Consider the following 20,433-nt stretch of genomic DNA (forward strand, 5'->3'; position numbering starts at 1 on the left):
ATAGAATAACGTATACCCGGGAGTGAGTTACAGGCTGGATCTAATCGAGGGGTTCGGGGGGTTTATATATAGAATAACGGATACCCGGGAGTGTTACAGGCTGGAATCTAATCGAGGGGTTCGGGGGGTTTATATATAGAATAACGGATACTCGGGAGTGTTACAGGCTGGAATCTAATCGAGGGGTTCGGGGGGTTTATATATAGAATAACAGATACCCGGGAGTGAGTTACAGGCTGGAATCTAATCGAGGGGTTCGGGGGGTTTATATATAGAATAACGGATACCCGGGAGTGAGTTACAGGCTGGAATCTAATCGAGGGGTTCGGGGGGTTTATATATAGAATAACAGATACCCGGGAGTGAGTTACAGGCTGGAATCTAATCGAGAGGTTTATATATAGAATAACAGGTACCCAGGAGTGAGTTACAGCCTGGAATCTAATCGAGGGGTTCGGGGGGGGTTTATATATAGAATAACAGGTACCCAGGAGTGAGTTACAGCCTGGAATCTAATCAAGGAGCTCGGGGGGTTTATATATAGAATAACAGGTACCCAGGAGTGAGTTACAGGCTGGAATCTAATCGAGGGGTTCGGGGGGTTTATATATAGAATAACAGGTACCCGGGAGTGAGTTACAGGCTGGAATCTAATCGAGGGGTTCGGGGGGTTTATATATAGAATAACAGGTACCCGGGAGTGAGTTACAGGCTGGAATCTAATCGAGGGGTTCGGGGGGTTTATATATAGAATAACGTATACCCGGGAGTGAGTTACAGGCTGGATCTAATCGAGGGGTTCGGGGGGGTTTATATATAGAATAACAGATACCCGGGAGTGAGTTACAGGCTGGATCTAATCGAGGGGTTCGGGGGGTTTATATATCGAATAACAGGTACCCAGGAGTGAGTTACAGGCTGGAATCTAATCGAGGGGTTCGGGGGGTTTATATATAGAATAACAGGTACCCGGGAGTGAGTTACAGGCTGGAATCTAATCGAGGGGTTCGGGGGGTTTATATATAGAATAACAGGTACCCGGGAGTGAGTTACAGGCTGGAATCTAATCGAGGGGTTCGGGGGGTTTATATATAGAATAACGTATACCCGGGAGTGAGTTACAGGCTGGAATCTAATCGAGGGGTTCGGGGGGTTTATATATAGAATAACAGATACCCGGGAGTGAGTTACAGGCTGGATCTAATCGAGGGGTTCGGGGGGTTTATATATCGAATAACAGATACCTGGGAGAGAGTTACAGGCTGGAATCTAATCGGGGAGTTTATGTATGGAATACCAGATACCTGATGGTGAGTGGAAGGGGTGAGGCACAGACTGAGTCTGGAGGTCTGGACTCTTAGCTGCATGTTGCCGAGGGTGTTATTCTATTGGCCTTCGGCGGAGAAGAGAGAAAAATTGAACGATAATGTGGTTTAATGTTTCTGTTTTTCTCAGGGTTTCTCCTGGGAAACTTGTCACAGACGGAGATTCAGTCGGTGTCTCTGGAGCATGTTTGTGGAGGTGGGTAGAACTAGTGTCTCTCTCTCTTCTGGTGATATCTCACTCCCTAGTGGGCTTATTTGTGGGCACGGGACACGTTCCCTGCAGTGAAAGGATCACTTTTTTGTATGCTCATTCTCGGGATGTGGGTGTCGCTGGCGAGGCCGGCATTTATTGCCCATCCCTAATTGCCCTTGAGAAGGTGGTGGTGAGCCGTCTTCTTGAACCGCTGCAGTCCGTGTGGTGAAGGTTCTCCCACAGTGCTGTTAGGAAGGGAGTTCCAGGATTTTGACCCAGCGACGATGAAGGAACGGCGATATATTTCCAAGTCGGGATGGTGTGTGACTTGGAGGGGAACGTGCAGGTGGTGTTGTTCCCATGCGCCTGCAGCTCTTGTCCTTCCAGGTTGTGGAGATTGCAGGAGATGTAAGTTTGGGGATATCTGGCTATACTCTGCCTCCCAACTTATTTCTTTTTTAAAAAAAAGTTTGAAAAAAAAATCGGTGCTGGGCACTGAGTGTCAGCGTCAAACACTCCCAGGGCAGTTTCAGCACGGGTTAGATACAGAGTAAAGCTCCCTCTACACTGTCCCATCAAACACTCCCAGGGCAGGTACAGCACGGGTTAGATACAGAGTAAAGCTCCCTCTACACTGTCCCATCAAACAAGGCAAGGGAATACACAATAAATGGGAGGATACTGAGAGGTGTAGAGGAAGTGAGGGACCTTGGAGTGCATGTCCACAGATTCCTGAAGGTAGCAGGACAGGTAGATAAGGTGATTAAGAAGGCATACAGGATACTTTCCTTTAGTAGCCGAGGCATAGAATATAAGAACATAAGAAATAGGAGCAGGAGTAAGGCACATGGCCCCTCAAGCCTGCTCCGCCATTCAGTAAGATCATGGCTGATCTTTGACCTCAACTCCACTTTCCCGCCCGATCCCCATATCCCTTGATTCCCCAAGAGTCCTGAAATCTGCCTATCTCAGCCTTGAACATATTCAACGATTCAGCATCCACAGCCCTCCAAGGATTCACAACCCTCAGTGAAGAAATTCCTCCTCATTTCAGTCTTAAATGGCCGACCCCTTATCCTGAGACTATGCCCCCTAGTTCTAGACTCTCCAGCCAGGGGAAACAACCTCTCAGCATCTACCCTGTCAAGCCCCTCACAATCTGATGTTTCAATGAGATCACCTCTCATTCTTCTAAACTGCAGAGAGTATAGGCCCATTCTACTCAACCTCTCCTCATAGGACAACCCTTTCATCCCAGGAATTAATCTAGTGAACCTTCGCTGCACCGCCTCTAAGGCAAGTATATCCTTCCTCAGATAAAGAGACCAAAACTGTACACAGTACTCCAGGTGAGGTCTCATCAATGATCATAATACAGTTAGTTTTAGCATTGTTATGGAAAAGGACAGAGATAGAACAGGAGTAAAAGTTCTCAATTGGGGAAAGGCCAATTTTACTAAGCTAAGAAATGATTTTGTAAAAGTGGACTGGCAACAGCTACTTGATGGTAAATCAGTGTCAGAGCAGTGGGAGGCATTCAAGGGGGAGATTCAAGGGGTTCAGAGTAAACATGTTCCCACAAAGAAAAAGGGTGGGACTCCCAAATCTAGAGCCCATGGGTAACAAGGAGCATACAGGGTAAGATAAGGCAGAAAAGAGAAGTTTATGTCGGACACCGAGAGCTCAATACTGCAGAAAGCATGTTTGAAAGTAGATAAATCACCAGGGCCGGATAGAATGTATCCCAGGCTGTTCCGCAGGGCTCAGTACTCGGTCCCTTGCTTTTTGAGGTATCTATTAATGATTTGGACTTAAAATGTAGGGGGCATGATCAAGAAGTTTGCAGATGATACAAAAATTGGCCGTGTGGTTGATAGTGAGGAGGAACGCTGTAGACTGCAGGAAGATATCAATGGACTGGTCAGGTGGGCAGAGAAGTGGCAAATGGAACTCAATCCAGAGAAATGTGAGGTAATGCATTTGGGGAGAGTAAACAAGGCAAAGGAATACACAATAAATGGGAGGATACTGAGAGGTGTAGAGGAAGTGAGGGATCTTGGAGTGCATGTCCACAGATCCCTGAAGGTAGCAGGACAGGTAAATAAGGTGGTTAAGAAGGCATACGGGATACTTTCCTTTATTAGCCGAGGCATAGAATATAAAAGCAGGGAGGTTATGCTGGAACTGTATAAAACACTGGTTAGGCCACAGCTTGAGTACTGTGTACAGTTCTGGTCACCTTACAGGAAAGCTGTGATTGTACTAAGAGGGTACAGAGGAGATTTACGAAGATGTTGTCAGGACTGGAGAATTTTAGCTATGATGACAGATTGGATAGGCTGGGGTTGTTTTCCTTGGAACAGAGGAGGTTGAGGGGTGATTTAATTGAGGTATATAAAATTGAGGGGCCTAGATAGAGTGGATAGGAAGGACCTATTTCCCTTAGCAGAGAGGTCAATAACCAGCGGACATAGATTTAAAGTAATTGGTAGAAGGATTAGAGGGGAGCTGAGGAGAAATGTTTTCACCCAGAGGGTGGTGGGGGTCTGGAACTCACTGCCTGAGAGGGTGGGAGAGGCAGAAACCCTCAACTCATTTACAAAGTGCCTGGATGTGCACCTGAAGAGCCGTGACCTACAGGGCTACGGACCAAGTGCTGGAAAGTGGGATTAGGCTGGGTGGCTCATCTTTGGCACAGATGCAATGGGCCACATGGCCGCCTTCTGTGCCATAAATTTTCTATGATTCACCAAAGCCCTGTACAATTGTAGTAAGACTTCCTTACTCTTGTACTCCAACCCCCTTGCAGTAAAGGCCAACATGCCATTTGCCTTCCTACTTGCCTGCTGTACCTGCATACTAACTTTTTGTGTTTCTTGTACCAGGACACCCATGTGTCTCTGAAATCAACATTTAATAGTTTCTCACCATTTAAAAAAAAAAATTGTTTTTCTATTCTTCCTACCATAACCTCACATTTCCCCACATTATACCCCATCTGCCATCTTCTTGCCCTCTCACTTAACCTGTCTATATCCCTTTGCAGACTCTGTGTCCTCCCCACAGCTTACTTTCCCACCTAGCTTTGTATTGTCAGCAAACTTGGATACATCACACTCGGTCCCTTCATCTAAGTCATTAATGTAGATTGTAAATATCTGAGGCCCAAGCACTGATCCTTGCGGCACCCCACTGGTTACAGCCTGCCAGCCTGAAAATGACCTGTTTCGCCCTACTCTCTGTGTTCTGTCTGTTAACCAATCCTCTATCTATGCTAATATGTTACCCCCAACCCCATGAGACCTTATCTTGAGTAACAACCTTTTATGTGGCACCTTATCGAATGCCGTTTGAAAATCCAAATATACAACATCCACTGGTTCCCCTTTATCTACCCTGCTAGTTACGTCCTCAAAAAACTCTTAATAAATTTGTCAAACACCATTTCCCTTTCATAAAACCATTTCGACTCTGTCTAATCAATTATGATTTTCTAAGTGCCCTGTTACCACATCCTTAATAATCTGAATTAATCCTAAATATCTGAATGCGCGCAGCATTCGTAATAAGATAGATGGATTGACGGCACAAATAGAAACAAATGGGTATGATCTCATGGCCATTACAGAGACGTGGTTGCAAGGTGACCAAGGTTGGGAGCTAAATATTCAGGGTTATTTAACATTTCGGAAGGATAGGAAAAAAGGTAAAGGTGGTGGGGTAGCTCTGTTAATAAAGGATGAAATTGGTATAATAGTGAGAAATGATCTTGGCTCAGAACATCAAGATGTCGAATTTGGGTGGAGGTAAGAAATAGCAAGGGAAAGAAATCACTGGTAGTATATAGGCCCCCTAAAAGTAGCTACACTGTAGGGCAAAATATAAATCAGGAAATAAGGGGGGCTTGTAAAAAAGGTAATGCAATAATCATGGGCGATTTTAACTTTCACATAGATTGGACAAATCAAACTGGCAAAAGTAGCCCTGAGGAGGAGTTCATGGAGTGTATTAGGGACTGTTTCTTAGACCAATATGTCGGGGAACCAACCAGGGAACAGGCCATTTTGGATCTGGTAATGGGTAATGAAACAGGATTAATTAATGATCTCAAAGTAAAGGATCCCTTGGGAAACAATGATCATAACATGATAGAATTTCACATCCAGTTTGAGAGCAAGGATCTTGGGTCTGAATCTACTGTATTAAACTTAAATAAGGGTAATTATAAAGGAATGAGGTTGGATTTGGCTAAAGTGGACTGGGTAAACAGATTAGATGGTATGATGGTGGATTAGCAGTGGCAAATGTTTAAAAATATATTTTATGACTTGCAACAAAAATATATCCCTGTGAGGAGGAAAGACTCCACAAAAAGGGTGAACCGACCATGGCTAACTAAGGAAGTAAAGGATGGTATCAGGTTAAAGAAAAAACATACAACATGGCAAAGATTACTGGTAAGCCCGAAGATTGGAAAAACTTTAAAAACAAGCAAAAGATGACTAAAAGAATAATAAAGAGGGAGAAAATAAATTGAGAGTAAACTGGCAAGAAATATAAAAACTGACAGTAAAAGCTTCTACAAGTATATAAAAAGGAAGAGGGGAGCGAAAGTAAACATTGGTACCTTTGAGGATGAGTCTGGGGAAATAATAATGGAAAACAAGGAAATGGCAGAGGAATTGAACAGATATTTTGTATCTGCCTTCACAGTAGAAGACACTAATAATATACCAATAATAGTAGAAAATCAAGGGGCAAAGGGGAGGGAGGAACTAAAAACAATCACTATCACTAGAGAAAAAGTACTAGGTAAACTAATGGGTCTAAAGGCTGACAAGTCCCCTGGACCTGATGGCTTGCATCCAAGGGTCTTAAAGGAAGTGGCTACAGAGATAGTGGATGCATTGGTTGTAATCTTCCAGAATTCACTAGATTCTGGAAAGGTCCCAGTGGGTTGGAAAACCGCAAATGTCACACCCCTATTCAAGAAGGGAGTGAGACAGAAAGCAGGTAACTATAGACCAGTTAGCCTAACATCTGTCAATGGGAAAATGCTAGAATCCATTATTAAGGAAGTAGTAGCAGGACATTTGGAGACTCATAATAAAATCAAGGAGAGTCAACGTAGATTTATGAAGGGGAAATCGTGTCTGACAAATTTATTAGAGTTCTTTGAGGAAGTAACGAGCAGAGTGGATAAAGGGGAACCAATGGATGCAGTATATTTGGATTTCCAAAAGGCATTCGATAAGATGCCACATAAAAGGTTACTGCACAAGATAAGAGCTCGTGGTGTTGGGGGTAATATACTTGCATGGATTGAGGATTGGCTAACTAACAGAAAGCAAAGAGTCGGGATAAAAGGGTCATTTTCAAAATGGCAATCTGTAACTAGTGGGGTGCCGCAGGGCTCAGTGCTGGGGCCTCAACTATTTACAATATATATCAATGACTTGGATGAAGGAACAGAGTGTCTTGTGGCCAAATGTGCTGATGGTACAAAGATAGGTGGAAAAGCAAGTTGCAATGAGAACACAAAGTGTCTGCAAAGGGATATTGACAGGTTAAGCGAATGGGCAAAAATTTGGCAGATGGAATATAATGTGGGAAAATGTGAAATCATCCACTTTGGGAGGAAAAATAAAAAAGCAAAATATTATTTGAATGGAGAAATACTACAAAATGCTGCGGTACAGAGGGATCTGGGTGTCCTCATACATGAAACACAAAAAGTCAACGTACAGGTGCAGCAGGTAATCTGGAAGGCAAACGGAATATTGGCCTTTATTTCTAGGGGAATGGAGTATAAAAGCAGGGAAGTCATGCTACAACTGTACAGGGTGCTGGTGAGACCACACCTTTTTTTATTCGTTCATGGGATGTGGGTGTCGCATGGCGAGGCTGGCATTTATTGCCCATCCCTAATTCCTTGAGAAGGTGGTGGTGAGCCGCCTTCTTGAACCGCTGCAGTCCGTGTAGTGAAGGTTCTCCCACAGTGCTGTTAGGAAGGGAGTTCCAGGATTTTGCCCCAGCAACGATGAAGGAACGGCGATATATTTCCAAGTCGGGATGGTGTGTGATTTGGAGGGGAACGTGCAGGTGGTGGTGTTCCCATCTGCCTGCTGCTCTTGTCCTTCTAGGTGGTAGAGGTCGCGGGTTTGGGAGGTGCTGTCGAAGAAGCCTTGGCGAGTTGCTGCAGTGCATCCTGTGGATGGTACACACTGCAGCCACAGTGCACCGGTGGTGAAGGGAGTGAATGTTTTGGGTGGTGGATGGGGTGCCAATCAAGCGGGCTGCTTTGTCCTGGATGGTGTTGAGCTTCTTGAGTGTTATTGGAGCTGCACTCATCCAGGCAAGTGGAGAGTATTCCATCACACTCCTGACTTGTGCCTTGTAGATGGTGGAAAGGCTCTGGGGAGTCAGGAGGTGAGTCACTTGCCGCAGAATACCCAGCCTCTGTAGCCACATTATTTATATGGCTGGTCCAGTTAAGTTTCTGGTCAATGGTGACCCCCAGGATGTTGATGGTGGGGGATTCGGCGATGGTAATGCCGTTGAATGTCAAGGGGAGGTGGTTAGACTCTCACTTGTTGGAGATGGTCGTTGCCTGGTACTTGTCTGGCGCGAATGTTACTTGCCACTTATCAGTCCAGGTCTTGCTGCATGCGGGCTCGGACTGCTTCATTATCTGAGGGGTTGTGAACGGCCAAATAGCCTACTCCTACTCCTATCTTTTATGGTCTTATAATGGATTGCAGCATTTTCCTGATGACTGATGTCAGGCTAAGTGGCCTGTAGTTCCGTTTTCTCTCTTCCTCCTTTCTTGAATAGCGGGGTAACATTTGCTACCTTCCAATCTGCTGGGACCATTCTGGAATCTAGGGAATTTTGGAAGATCATAACCAATGCATCCACTATCTCTGCACCACCTCTTTTAGAACCCTCGGATGTCGGCCATCAGGTCCAGGGGATTTATCAGCTTTTAGTCCCATTAGTTTCTCAAGTACTTTTTCTCTACTGATATTTACTTTAAGTTCCTCACTCTCATTAGACCTTTGGTTCCCCACTGTTTTTTGTGTCTTCTACTGTGAAGACAGATACAAAATATTTGTTTAACGCATCTGCCATTTCCTGATTCCCCATTATAATTTCTCCTGTCTCAGCCTCTAAGGGACCAATGTTGACTTTTGCTACTCTTCCTTTTTACATACTTGTCGAAGCTCTTACAATATGTTATTTCTTGCTAGATAACTTTCATATTCTATTTTCTCTCTTTATCAATCTTTTGGTCATACTTTGGTTTCTAAATCTCTCCCAATCCTCAGGCTTACTACTCTTGGCAACATTATAGGCCTCTTCTTTTAATCTAATACTATCCTTAACTTCTTTAGTTAGACACGGGTGGATCACTTTTCCCGTGGAGTTTTTATTTCTCAATGGAATGTATATTTGTTGAAAATATTGAAATATTTCTTTGAATGTTTGCCATTGTTTTTCAACCTTCACACCCTTTTAATTTAATTTCCCAATCTACCTTTGACAACTCGCCCCTCGTGCATATGTAATTGGTTTTATTTAAGTTTAAGACTCTAGTTTCTGACTTGAGTATGTCACCCTCAAACTCAATGTGAAATTCTATCATATTATGATCACTCTTTCCCAGAGGATCTCTTACTGTGGGATTACGTAATACAAGATCTAAAATAGCCTGTTCCCTGGTTGGTTCAATGTATATTGCTCTAGGAAACCGTCTTGAATACATTCCATGAACTCATCCTCCAGACTACCTTTGCCAATTAGATTTGCCCAGTCTGTATGAAGATTAAAGTCCTCCACGATTACTGCATTACCTTTGTTGCAAGCTCCTGTTATTTCATGATTAATACTCTGTCCAATAGTATTGCAACTATTAAGGTGCCTATAAACTACTCCCACCAGTGTTTTCTGCCCCTTGTTATTTCTTATCTCCACCTGTACTGATTCTTCTTCTGAGCCAAAATCCTTTCTCACCACTGTCCTTACCTCATCCTTTATTACCCCCTCCCTTTCCATTCTGCCTGTCTTTTCTAATGCTCTGTGCATTCAGATGAAGAGCTTTTAATTTTGACTTTTTACCATTTTTTGACATTATTTGCTGATGCACTATTATTGGTAAACTCTCTGTCCCTTCCTGCTGCACTCTGCTTATTTTTACCCAAATCACTACCCTGCTCTGTTGCCTTGACTTTCCTGATTAGATTTCTAAATTTACCCTCACCTGACCCCTTCCCCCCTCTTTAGTTCGAAGCCCTATCTGCAGCCCTAGTTATTCAATTTGCCAGGATGCTGATCCCAGCCCGGTTTAAGTGGAGCCCGTCCCAATGGAACAGCTCTCTTTCCCCAGTACTGGTGTCAGTGCCCCATGAATCGAAACCCCTGTCTCCCCACACCACTCTTTGAGCCATGCATTTAACTCTCTGATCTGTTTGTCCCTATGCCAATTTGCACGTGGCTCAGGTAGTTATCCAGAGATTATTACCTTTGAGGTTCTGCTTATTAATTTGGACCCCAGCTCCTGAAACTGTCTCAGCAGAACCTCTTTCTTAGATCTACCTATGTCGTTGGTTCCGACGTGGACCATGACAACTGGATCCTCCCCCTCATGCTCCAAGTTTTTTTTGACTGCGAGATGATGTCCTTAACCCTGGTACTACAATATAAGAGCAGGGAGGTTATGCTGAAACTGTATAAAACATTGGTTAGGCCACAGCTTGAGTACTGTGTACAGTTCTGGTCACCACATTACAGGAAGGATGTGATTGCACTAGAGAGGGTGCAGAGGAGATTTACGAGGATGTTGCCAGGACTGGAGAATTTCAGCTGTGAGGACAGATTGGATAGGCTGGGGTTGTTTTCTTTGGAACAGAGGAGGCTGAGGGGTGATTTAATTGAGGTGTACAAAATTATGAGGGGCCTAGATAGAGTGGCTAGGAAGGACCTATTTCCCTTAGCAAAGAGGTCAATAACCAGGGGGGGGGGCGCGTAGATTTAAAGTAATTGATAGAAGGATTAGAGGGGAGTTGGGAAATTTTTTCACCCAGAGGTGGTGGGGGTCTGGACCTCACTGCCTGAAAGGGTGGTAGAGGCAGAAACCCTCAACTCATTTAAAAAGTACCTGGATGTGCACCTGAAGAGCCGTGACCTGCAGGGCTACGGACCAAGTGCTGGAAAGTGGGATTAGGCTGGGTGGCTCTTTTTCGGCCGGCACAGACACGATGGGCCGAATGGCCTTCTACTGTGCCGTAAATTTCTATGATTCAATCACTCGCAGGGCAGGTACAGCACGGGTTAGATACAGAGTAAAGCTCCCTCTACACTGTCCCATCAAACGCTCCCAGGGCAGGTACAGCACGGGTTAGATACAGAGTAAAGCTCCCTCTACACTGTCCCATCAAACACTCCCAGGGCAGGTACAGGGTTAGATACAGAGTAAAGCTCCCTCTACACTGTCCCATCAAACACTCCCAGGGCAGGTACAGGGTTAGATACAGAGTAAAGCTCCCTCTACACTGTCCCATCAAACACTCCCAGGGCAGGTACAGCACGGGTTAGATACAGAGTAAAGCTCCCTCTACACTGTCCCATCAAACGCTCCCAGGGCAGGTACAGCATGGGTTAGATACAAAGTAAAGCTCCCTCTACACTATCCCATCAAACACTCCCAGGGCAGGTACAGCACAGGTTAGATACAGAGTAAAGCTCCCTCTACACTGTCCCATCAAACACTCCCAGGGCAGGTACAGCACAGGTTAGATACAGAGTAAAGCTCCCTCTACACTATCCCATCAAACGCTCGCAGGGCAGGTACAGCACAGGTTAGATACAGAGTAAAGCTCCCTCTACACTGTCCCATCAAACACTCCCAGGGCAGGTACAGCACGGGTTAGATACAGAGTAAAGCTCCCTCTACACTGTCCCATCAAACACTCCCAGGGCAGGTACAGCACGGGTTAGATACAGAGTAAAGCTCCCTCTACACCGTCCCATCAAACACTCCCAGGGCAGGTACAGCACGGGTTAGATACAGAGTAAAGCTCCCTCTACACTGTCCCATCAAACACTCCCAGGGCAGGTACAGCACGGGTTAGATACAGAGTAAAGCTCCCTCTACACCGTCCCATCAAACACTCCCAGGGCAGGTACAGTGCGTGTTACTATATGTGTATATATATATATATACACACACAGGTACACCTCTGCCCCCTGCTTTCTGCCCTCCGTATGTCCCTCATGGTGGGTGAGTGTGGAACTTTATATCAGTGTCAGTGCAGGTTGAGATGCACCAGCTGGTGTGAAGGGAGATGTTGCTGCATGGCTGGAAGTGTTAAGTGAAAGCAGCTGTTCGATCGGGAGCAGAGACGGTGAAGGCGAGACTTGGCCTCGATCAGCAGAGAGCCCAGTGCCTCTGATGGTGGCGTCAGGCCGGGGATTAGGTTGCCTCAGCTTCCTGCAGCCAATGAACTAATTGAAAGGATTCCAGGTGAAGCAGAGGGAGAGGAGGAGGAGGAGGGGTCGGTTGATTTATGAGGCTGCCGGGACCCGTGCAGCTGTGGCCGAGCGGAGCTAGGATTGGCGGGGGGGGGGGTGCTCACAGACAAGGTTTGTGCAATAAATCAGGAAGTTTCACTCACTTCACACAGACGCTCCCCTAGGGGCAGGATTTAAAGTTTTCTCAAATTCATAATAAAAACAAGCTACTGAAAAAATAACATTATTGTACGCTGGCTGCTAGCACCGGTGTTAACTCTTCTGTGGAGCTTCCCCTCTCTCCAAATTCACGCCTTCTCTTTTTTTCTTTTCCCTTGCTCTCTCTCCTCCTCCCTCCCTCCCTCACTTCCCTCCCTCCCGCCCTTCTCGCCCGCCGGCCCTCCCCTTCCCCCCCCCCCCCTTCTCGCCTGCCCTCCCCCGAAGAACCTTGGGATATTTGTTGTGTTAAAGGTGCTAGAAAGGGTTAACTTGCATCAGATCAGTGGTGAGATCAGGACCCAGGATTCGACAGGTTTAGCAGTCAGACCCGGTTTGCAGGTCCCCGCTTGCAATTTGACGGTTATAGGCAGTGCGATCCTGGATTCAGAACTCCAGGAACACTCAGTCCAGGTAAATGAATGTACTTTGTGTGTACATTCACTTAACAAACCTCTCTCACCATTCTGTGACCAAGGAAGTAAAGCAGATACAACGATCAAAACACACGCACTCACTCTGCTTTTTGTCTTACTGTTTAACCAACAAACACACCTCCAGGTTAAAGTTCATATGCACACGCCGTGCGAATATGAGTTTTGAGTTCACAGGCCCACCGATGGTGTCTATCACTCATTCATTTACGCGTTAGAAATGCAATTTGCCACATCTGGATCCCCAGTTAGCCACATGTGGCTTGGACAACACCGATGTGGAGAGAGAGGGAGGGGGGGAAATAAGACAGGCTCCGGGGCTCGTTCTGAAAGAGGCGCATTGTGTCGGTCCCGCCTGCACCAGGGGCTGACTGTGTTTGAAGAGATTCTCTAACGGGCTGTTCCTCTTTCCCAGCTATCTTGATGCTCCTGCGTGACGTCGTTCCCAGTGTCCGGATCAAAGCGGCCGAGGCTCTGAGTCTCCTCCACGAATTGTGAAGGTTCATCGGATGGGGCGCAGCTTTCCCCTCCCCCGCACCCCAGAGACGGAATTCCCTGGTGTCGTGTTTACAATGGGGGGGGGGGGGTGGAGGAAGTATCCAGGGTGGAAAATCTGTGGCCAAGACCAAAGACTGTACTGAAGTGTGTGTGTGTTAGAGATGTTATAATTCCCCCTCTCCCCCCCCCCCCCCCCAATCTCCCACTGATCCCAGAGCTCCCTGGGTGGGGAAGAGTTAGACAGGGTACACGGTTATGGTGCTGTACCCCACCTGTTAACAATCACTTGTCAACTCACAGTTTTTCAGTCCTTTAAGTGTAATTTTCTCCACGTTTTGTATAAATCCAGGGTTTGTGTGTGTGTACGATATTTACATGGATATATGGGAGCTTCTGTCTCGCTTGTTCCTTCTCCCGCTTGATTCTAATTCTCTCCCAATCTCTCTTTCCCTGCTCGGGCAAAACCCAAATGGTGGGACCCAGAAGTATCGAGAGAAGAGCCACTGCCCCCACTTCCTTTTCATTGGGTGGGGGGGGGTTGCTGGTTTACAGGGTTCATGCCCCCATGGTGCGGTGAGCAGCTGGGACCATCACTTACTCCTGGGTGAGAGTCTGTTGGAGTTACTTTGCGATTCACTCTCACATTCCTCCCTTGTATCCCCGCCCGGTATATTTTTTTTCCCTCTGCTGAAAGGGCCAACTCTGGCTGGGGTACAGTCAGCAGGCCGCTGCAGTGGCCGAGGGGGCAGTCCTCGTGTGAATCCAGACGCATATGGGGAGGTGGACTGTCGACCCCGGGGGGCATCACAGTCTAATCCTATTCCCCCTAATTTCTGCAAACTTGTACTTTCCAAGCAGGAGTCATTGGCTAGCATGGACTGGGACCTATGGCCACCTGTAGTTACCTGAACTGAGTTGGTTCAGTGGTGGAGGTACTGCAAGGTGTGCTGTTGGCCCAGGTAGGAGCAAATCAGGCCTCCTGCTCATGACCCCTCGAAGAGAGTGCGGTGTGTGTGTGTGTGTGAATGTCAGTTAAGAGGAGGATGGGGACAACCTGCCGTGCCCTACTACATAGTCAAATAACCTGCAGTTGGTGCACCATCTAAGTTTACAAGAAAGACTAATTAGGTGAAGGGGATGGAAAAATATATTTTTGTTGGAGCTTTTCAAAAACAATATAGGAATTGCGCCTTCACTGCTCTTCCATTCATTGTGCCATCCCAGCGGTTCCTGCCAGCTTTGCTCCCAGCTCCTCCTACAGTAGCCTTTGCGCTCTGTCTCCCCAAACTCCTGCCTTGCCACAAGTGATGGGATTGGGGGTCTTCCTGCTTCTCACGAGTCCCCGATAACCCCTTGGCTGGGTGTTGCTGCTAGTTTGTCCCTCATTCAATTACCGAGCATTTTCCAGCTGTCCATTCACTTTGTTCTCTATCACTCAGGTATTAAATGATTTTTAAAAAAAAGAACACTTTGTCACAAACAGAGAAAGCTAGTTAATCTGGAGTGAATTTAAATACAGATTTGTGCTGGTATCATTCCTCCAAGATTGAGCTACAATGGAAACAAACTATAGTGCGGACGATCAGTAAAAATCACAGACTCATAGATTATCCAACACCTTGGCGGGAGAGGGCTCCCTCCCATTACGCCATCAACAACACCCCCTTTAGTTGAAGCACTGTCCTGTGAACGAGGCTGGAACTGCTGTCTCTGAGTTGGGCAACTATTTACAGGTCAGTTAACTCTGGGGCAGACTGCAGTGTTCTGTGTTGGGATCATGGCATCTGTGTGCAGTAACACTGCCCTGCCCCTAGAGGTTGCCAGTGGGGGAGGACCTCACTGTAATGAGCACACCCTAACTTTGCTGCTACCCAGTGCACTGGGTTCCAGGTGCCTTCCATTGATGGCTGCCCAACTGGATTGCCAACTGTGTTGAATGGTTAAGGTCGAGTTCCACAGCCTCCTGCTATTGAGGTAACTTGTTTGTTTCTTGGGAATGTTCTAGGGTCCGAGACACAAGACATGTTCTCAGATGTTGCACTTTTGTTTTGAGGCTTCCTCCCAGTTGGTATTTGTTAGGCAGAAGCCTGATTCTGCTCATATTAAAGTCACAGAGCTGGCCAGCACTGATCTTCAGTCCTGCGCACACCACCAGCACGGTAATTACTGCCAGCAGCTCGGTTCATGCATGGCAGAGGAGCTGCGAGACACTGGAAACTGGTCAAAAGTTTCCTTTCCCTGGAGGGGGAGAAGGGTGTCAAGGTGAGTGGGGTGGAGTGATCATTCCCTCTCCACTATTCCCTGACCTCCTGAACACAGTGATTGCAGAGCTGAGGTACAGCAGTGGTGCCTGCTCTCAGCTGGGCTTCTAGGAAAATTACACAGAGGAGCTCCATCTCTATTGGAAGGAATGGAAGAAACTTTACCCCAAACTCCCTGCCTTACACACCAGGCCTCATCAAGTGTCACATGTTATGAGAATAGAGGGGTACAATAAGCACCTTTATTGGCTCTCTGACCCACAGGGAAACTAGTTACAGGTTTCACCAACTCTGACCCCAGAAACAGTTACAGGTTGGATTGGTTCTAATTGTCTGGCATGTTTTTTTAATGTTTCAATGAATTGAATCTGATTGGAGATGGTACAGAGATGTGTCTTTAATAATAAAACTGCTAAATGTAGCATCAATGTAAATCACTAGGGAAATATATGGTACATAATTATACAAAGATTTAAAATGTATATCTGATTTAAAAACATTTGTTTCAAACGCAGTGTGTGATTTATATTTTTCATTCTCTGGTGGTACCTAACAGCACCCATTACAATCAGGGCTGAAGCCAGGCATGTTAGGATAGAAGTTTTAATTGTAGGTAAAACCCATCAGACCCACCATGACTCCCTCGAAAGACGGTAGTGTAATGGTCATGTTATTACTAGTAAGTCAGAGAACGTGAGTTCAGTTCCCACTGATGCAGGAGAATTTGAAATCGGTAAAAGTGACCATATAGGCCAATTTTACTAAGCTGTGAAGTGATTTAGCAAAAATGGACTGGAAACAACTACTTGAAGGTAAATGAATGTCAGCTGTGGGAGGCATTCAAGGGGTTCAGAGTAAACATGGTCCCACAAAGAACCCCCTGGATGTCGAGGAGCACACAGGGTAAGATAAGGCAGAAAAGGAAAGCTTATGGCAGACACCGAAAACTGAACCCTGCAGAAAGTGTAGGGGAGTATAGAAAGTGCAGGGGTGAAATTAAAAAGGAAATTAGGAAAGCAAAGACTGTATGAAAAAAATATTGGCAAGTAAAATCAAGAAAAATCCAACATAAATACATTAAGAGCAAGAGGGTAACGAAGGAAAGAGTAGGGCCTATTAGAGACCAAAAAGGTAACCTGTGTGTGGAGGTGGAAGATGTGGGTATGGTTCTTAATGAATACTTTGCATCTGTTTTCACAAAAGAGAGGGACGATGCAGACACTGTAGGTGAGGAGGAGTGTGAAATATCAGCTAGGATAAACATAGGAAGTACTAAGGGGATTAGCATCTTTGAAAGTAGATAAATCACCAGGGCTGGATGAAATGTATCCCAGGCTGTTAAAAGAAGCAAGGGAGGAAATCATTTTCCAATCCCCACTGGATACAGGTATGGTGCTGGAGGATTGGAAGACTGCTAACATTGTTTAAAAGGAGTGGGGGGATAGACCGAGTAATTACAGGCCAGTCAGTCTAACCTCGGTGGTGGGCAAATTATTGGAAACAATTCTGAAGGACATGATAAACCGTCACTTCGAAAGGCACGGATTAACCAAGGACAGTCAGCATGGATTTGTATCAGCCATGCTGCTGCTGGTATTAGTCCCTGTTGTGGCTATGGCCCTAACTGTGTCTAGGCCCAACATTTGCCTCCTGGACCCATAAGCCTACTGCCCTGCTCTTGGTATCAGTTCATTGCCTGCTCACCCCAGGGGTCTCCCTGGCCTTACTCCATGCATCTACGTGACCAATTTCTGGTCCAGGTTTTGCCCCTCCTTGGTGCTAGGGCTCAGTTGCTCTGGCACTAGAAGGGCCCCTTCTACCTGTTCTTCAACTAAACCTAAATAAAGGGGGAGGGAGAAATACAGCTCAACGAGATCCTCACAATGAGCCTCGGACCGCGTCTTCGATTTCCATTTTAAGAGGAGGATGGCGATAGGAAGTTGCTGCCTTTTACACTCTGAATCTTCCCAATCCCCTTAAGGGCTCATGATCACAAGTGACCAGTTGTGATCCAACTAACAGCTGAAAATTGTTTTGTAGTTCCTAAATTAAATGAAACAATTGGATTTATATAATTGCACTGGATTTATTTTTAAGCTAATTTAATCAAAAACACATTCTGGCAATTCACCCGATCTCAGGTGAACACGATACAATAGACCGGCAGTGACCGTCTCACCCACAGGACCAGGTTAGTGAAATACAGCTGTTATTCTCAGTGTGATATCGGTGAAGCAAAGGTGAAGATAAAATTTTTGTCCTGCATCCACCTGTCGCTTCCGTCGGGTGGGATCACTGAGCTTTGGGCCATGAGGCTGATATATTGATGGGTATGGTCGGGTATTAATCATGGGGTGGGGAGGTGGCTATGGTTCTGTCAATGTGAAATACTAGGTTAGTATAGAAAGGAAAGGGGGGGGGGGTGGGAAGGAGGAGCAATGTATGGGCTCGTTACCGACGCGGGCGGTATGGGGGGGATGTACGGGCTCATCACTGGTACGGGGGGGATGTACGGGCCTGTCAATATGGCAAATGTCCCTCCCCCAATCCCCCACGAGCAATGCAGTGGGACGAAGTGGGCGGGAGCTTGTAAAAAAACAAAAAAACGCATCTTTAAGAAACAGTAGCTGGTGGGAGGGCTCCCCCGGTGAGGAGATCCGAACACCCGGTGGAGCGAGTAAATGAACCCTGCCGTTACGTGAAGAGGCGGATGGTGCAGTCCGATCCAGAAGAGAAGAGCCAGGGTTGGGTGGGATGGAAGGTCACGTCCAGCACCCCCAGGTCGCGTGTGATTTCATGGCCTCTCAGCAACTTCACGGGGACAATCAGCGGGTTCTGGAGCAGGTCACTGAAAGTAAAATACATCAAAAATGGTCACCGTCAGCTGCAGGAAGGAGACAGTCTTCAGGTGAACGACTGTTTTTAAGGTAAAGTTCTCTTTGGGCATTGCCTCGGGCCTTGTTCAGTTCTCGCGGGGGTGTTTGCTAGTGCTGTTGGGGAAGGTTTAAACTAGAGTGGCAGGGGGATGGGAACCTGAGCGGGGAGTCAGAAGGGAGTAAAGTTGAGAGAAGCAAGAGAGGGGAAGACCCAGGGGAAATTTACAATACAAATAGTACAAACAGTTGTTCAAGAACAAGTGAAAGGGAAAAGCGTAGAGCAGCAGAAAGAAAGTGTACTTTAGGCACTACAGATAAAGTGAAAACTAGAAGGCGTAAGGCGATTAACCCAGCATCAAAGCTGAAGGTCAGGCTAGGGTGTGTGGCCCAACTAAGAGTTCTATATACAAATGCACGGAGTATAAGGAATAAATTAAATGAACTACAGATTCAAATTCAAATTGGAGGGTATGACATGATAGCTATTACTGAGACATGGCTGCAGGATGGTCAGGATTGGGAACTAAATATACCGGGTTATAAGGTCTACAGGAGAGACAGGGAAAATGGAAGAGGGGGAGGAGTAGCCTTAATGATTAGAGATGAAATCACTTCACTGATAAAGGAGGATATAACGAGAGGTAAGCAGCCAACAGAGACCTTATGGGTTGAATTGAGAAATAGGAAAGGATCTAAGACTATCGTGGGAGTTGTGTATAGGACCCCTGGCAGCAGCTCTGAAGTGCTAGATTGTATAAATGCAGAGATTAGACAAGCGTGTAACAAAGGCACAGTGGTCTTAATGGGAGACTTTAACCTTCACATAGATTGGGAAAAGCAGACTAGCAACTGTCAGAAAGGTAGTGAATTTCTTGAGTGTGTCCAGGATAGTTTTCTACAGCAGTATGTCCTAGAGGCAACATGGGGGCAAGCCATACTAGATTTAGTAATGAGTAATGAATCAGATTTAGTTAACAGCTTAACTGTGCGTGAACATCTATCCAATAGCGAGCATAACATGATCGAGTTCAATGTAGTGTTTGAAAGGGAAAAAAGTGAATCAGCTGCTAAGATTCTAGACTTGGGTAAGGCCGACTTCAATGGGATGAGACAGAGACTGTCTGCAGTAAAGTGGGCAAATCTGTTAATGGGTAAAACGACTGATGATCAGTGGGAAATGTTTAAAGAAACATTTAACGTGATACAGAATCGGTTTATACCCGAGAGGCAAGAACTCTACTTGCCAAAAAAAAACAGCCATGGACAACTAAAGAGGTAAGGGACAGTATAAGACATAAGGAAAGGGCATACAAAAAGGCAAAAAATGGCACAGATCCTGGCGAATGGGAAAGATACAAAGATCAACAAAGGGTCACAAAACAGATAGTAAGAGCTACAAAAAGAGAGTATGAAAAGAAACTTGCAAGGGATATCAAATCCAATACAAAGAACTTTTATAGTTATATTAGGAAAAAGAGGGTGGTCAGGAGCAGTGTTGGCCCCTTAAAAACTGAAAGTGGGGATACTGTCATTGACAATGGGGAAATGACGGACATGTTGAATAATTACCTTGCGTCAGTATTTACAGTCGAAAAAGAGGATAGCATGCCGGAAATCCCAAGAAAACTAATATTGAATCGGGGACAGGGATTCGATAAAATTAACATAAGTAAAGCAACAGTAATGAAGAAAATAATAGCACTAAAGAGTGACAAATCCCCAGGACCAGATGGTTTCCACCCAGGGTTTTAAAGGAAGTAGGTGAGCACATTGCAGATGCCCTAACTATAATCTTTCAAAGTTCTCTAGATTCAGGAACCGTCCCTCTAGATTGGAAAATTGCACATGTCACTCCGCTTTTTAAGAAAGGAGAGAGAGGGAAACCAGGGAATTATAGACCAGTTAGCCTAACATCTGTTGTGGGGAAAATGCTGGAGTCTATAATTAAGGATAGGGTGACTGAACACCTCGAGAATTTTCAGTTAATCAGAGATAGCCAGCATGGATTTGTGAAAGGTAGGTCGTGCCTGACAAACCTGATTGAATTTTTTGAAGAGGTGGCTAAAGTAGTGGACAGGGGAATGTCAATGGATGTTATTTACATGGATTTCCAGAAGGCAT

At 45.7% G+C, this 20,433-nt stretch overlaps 2 protein-coding genes across 3 annotated transcripts in view; one reads left to right on the plus strand and one right to left on the minus strand.

Annotated features, from left to right (window-relative positions):
• Positions 1–15,946, plus strand: part of LOC137299947 (maestro heat-like repeat-containing protein family member 1) — a 50,178-nt gene extending 34,232 nt beyond the window's left edge. The window contains exons 10-11 of the mRNA XM_067968965.1: positions 1,456–1,521; positions 13,093–15,946. Coding sequence (XP_067825066.1) covers positions 1,456–1,521; positions 13,093–13,175 — 149 coding nt within the window. The 3' untranslated portion in view covers positions 13,176–15,946. The remainder of the gene's footprint in view (positions 1–1,455; positions 1,522–13,092) is intronic.
• A 1,556-nt stretch (positions 15,947–17,502) lies between these two features.
• bop1 (BOP1 ribosomal biogenesis factor) overlaps positions 17,503–20,433 on the minus strand; it is a 203,920-nt gene continuing 200,989 nt past the window's right edge. For both annotated transcript variants that reach the window (XM_067968910.1, XM_067968916.1), the window contains exon 16: positions 17,503–18,284. In XM_067968910.1, coding sequence (XP_067825011.1) covers positions 18,131–18,284 — 154 coding nt within the window. In that variant the 3' untranslated portion in view covers positions 17,503–18,130. The remainder of the gene's footprint in view (positions 18,285–20,433) is intronic.

Source organism: Heptranchias perlo, chromosome 2, assembly GCF_035084215.1.
Source record: "Heptranchias perlo isolate sHepPer1 chromosome 2, sHepPer1.hap1, whole genome shotgun sequence".
Taxonomy (NCBI): Eukaryota; Metazoa; Chordata; class Chondrichthyes; order Hexanchiformes; family Hexanchidae; genus Heptranchias; species Heptranchias perlo.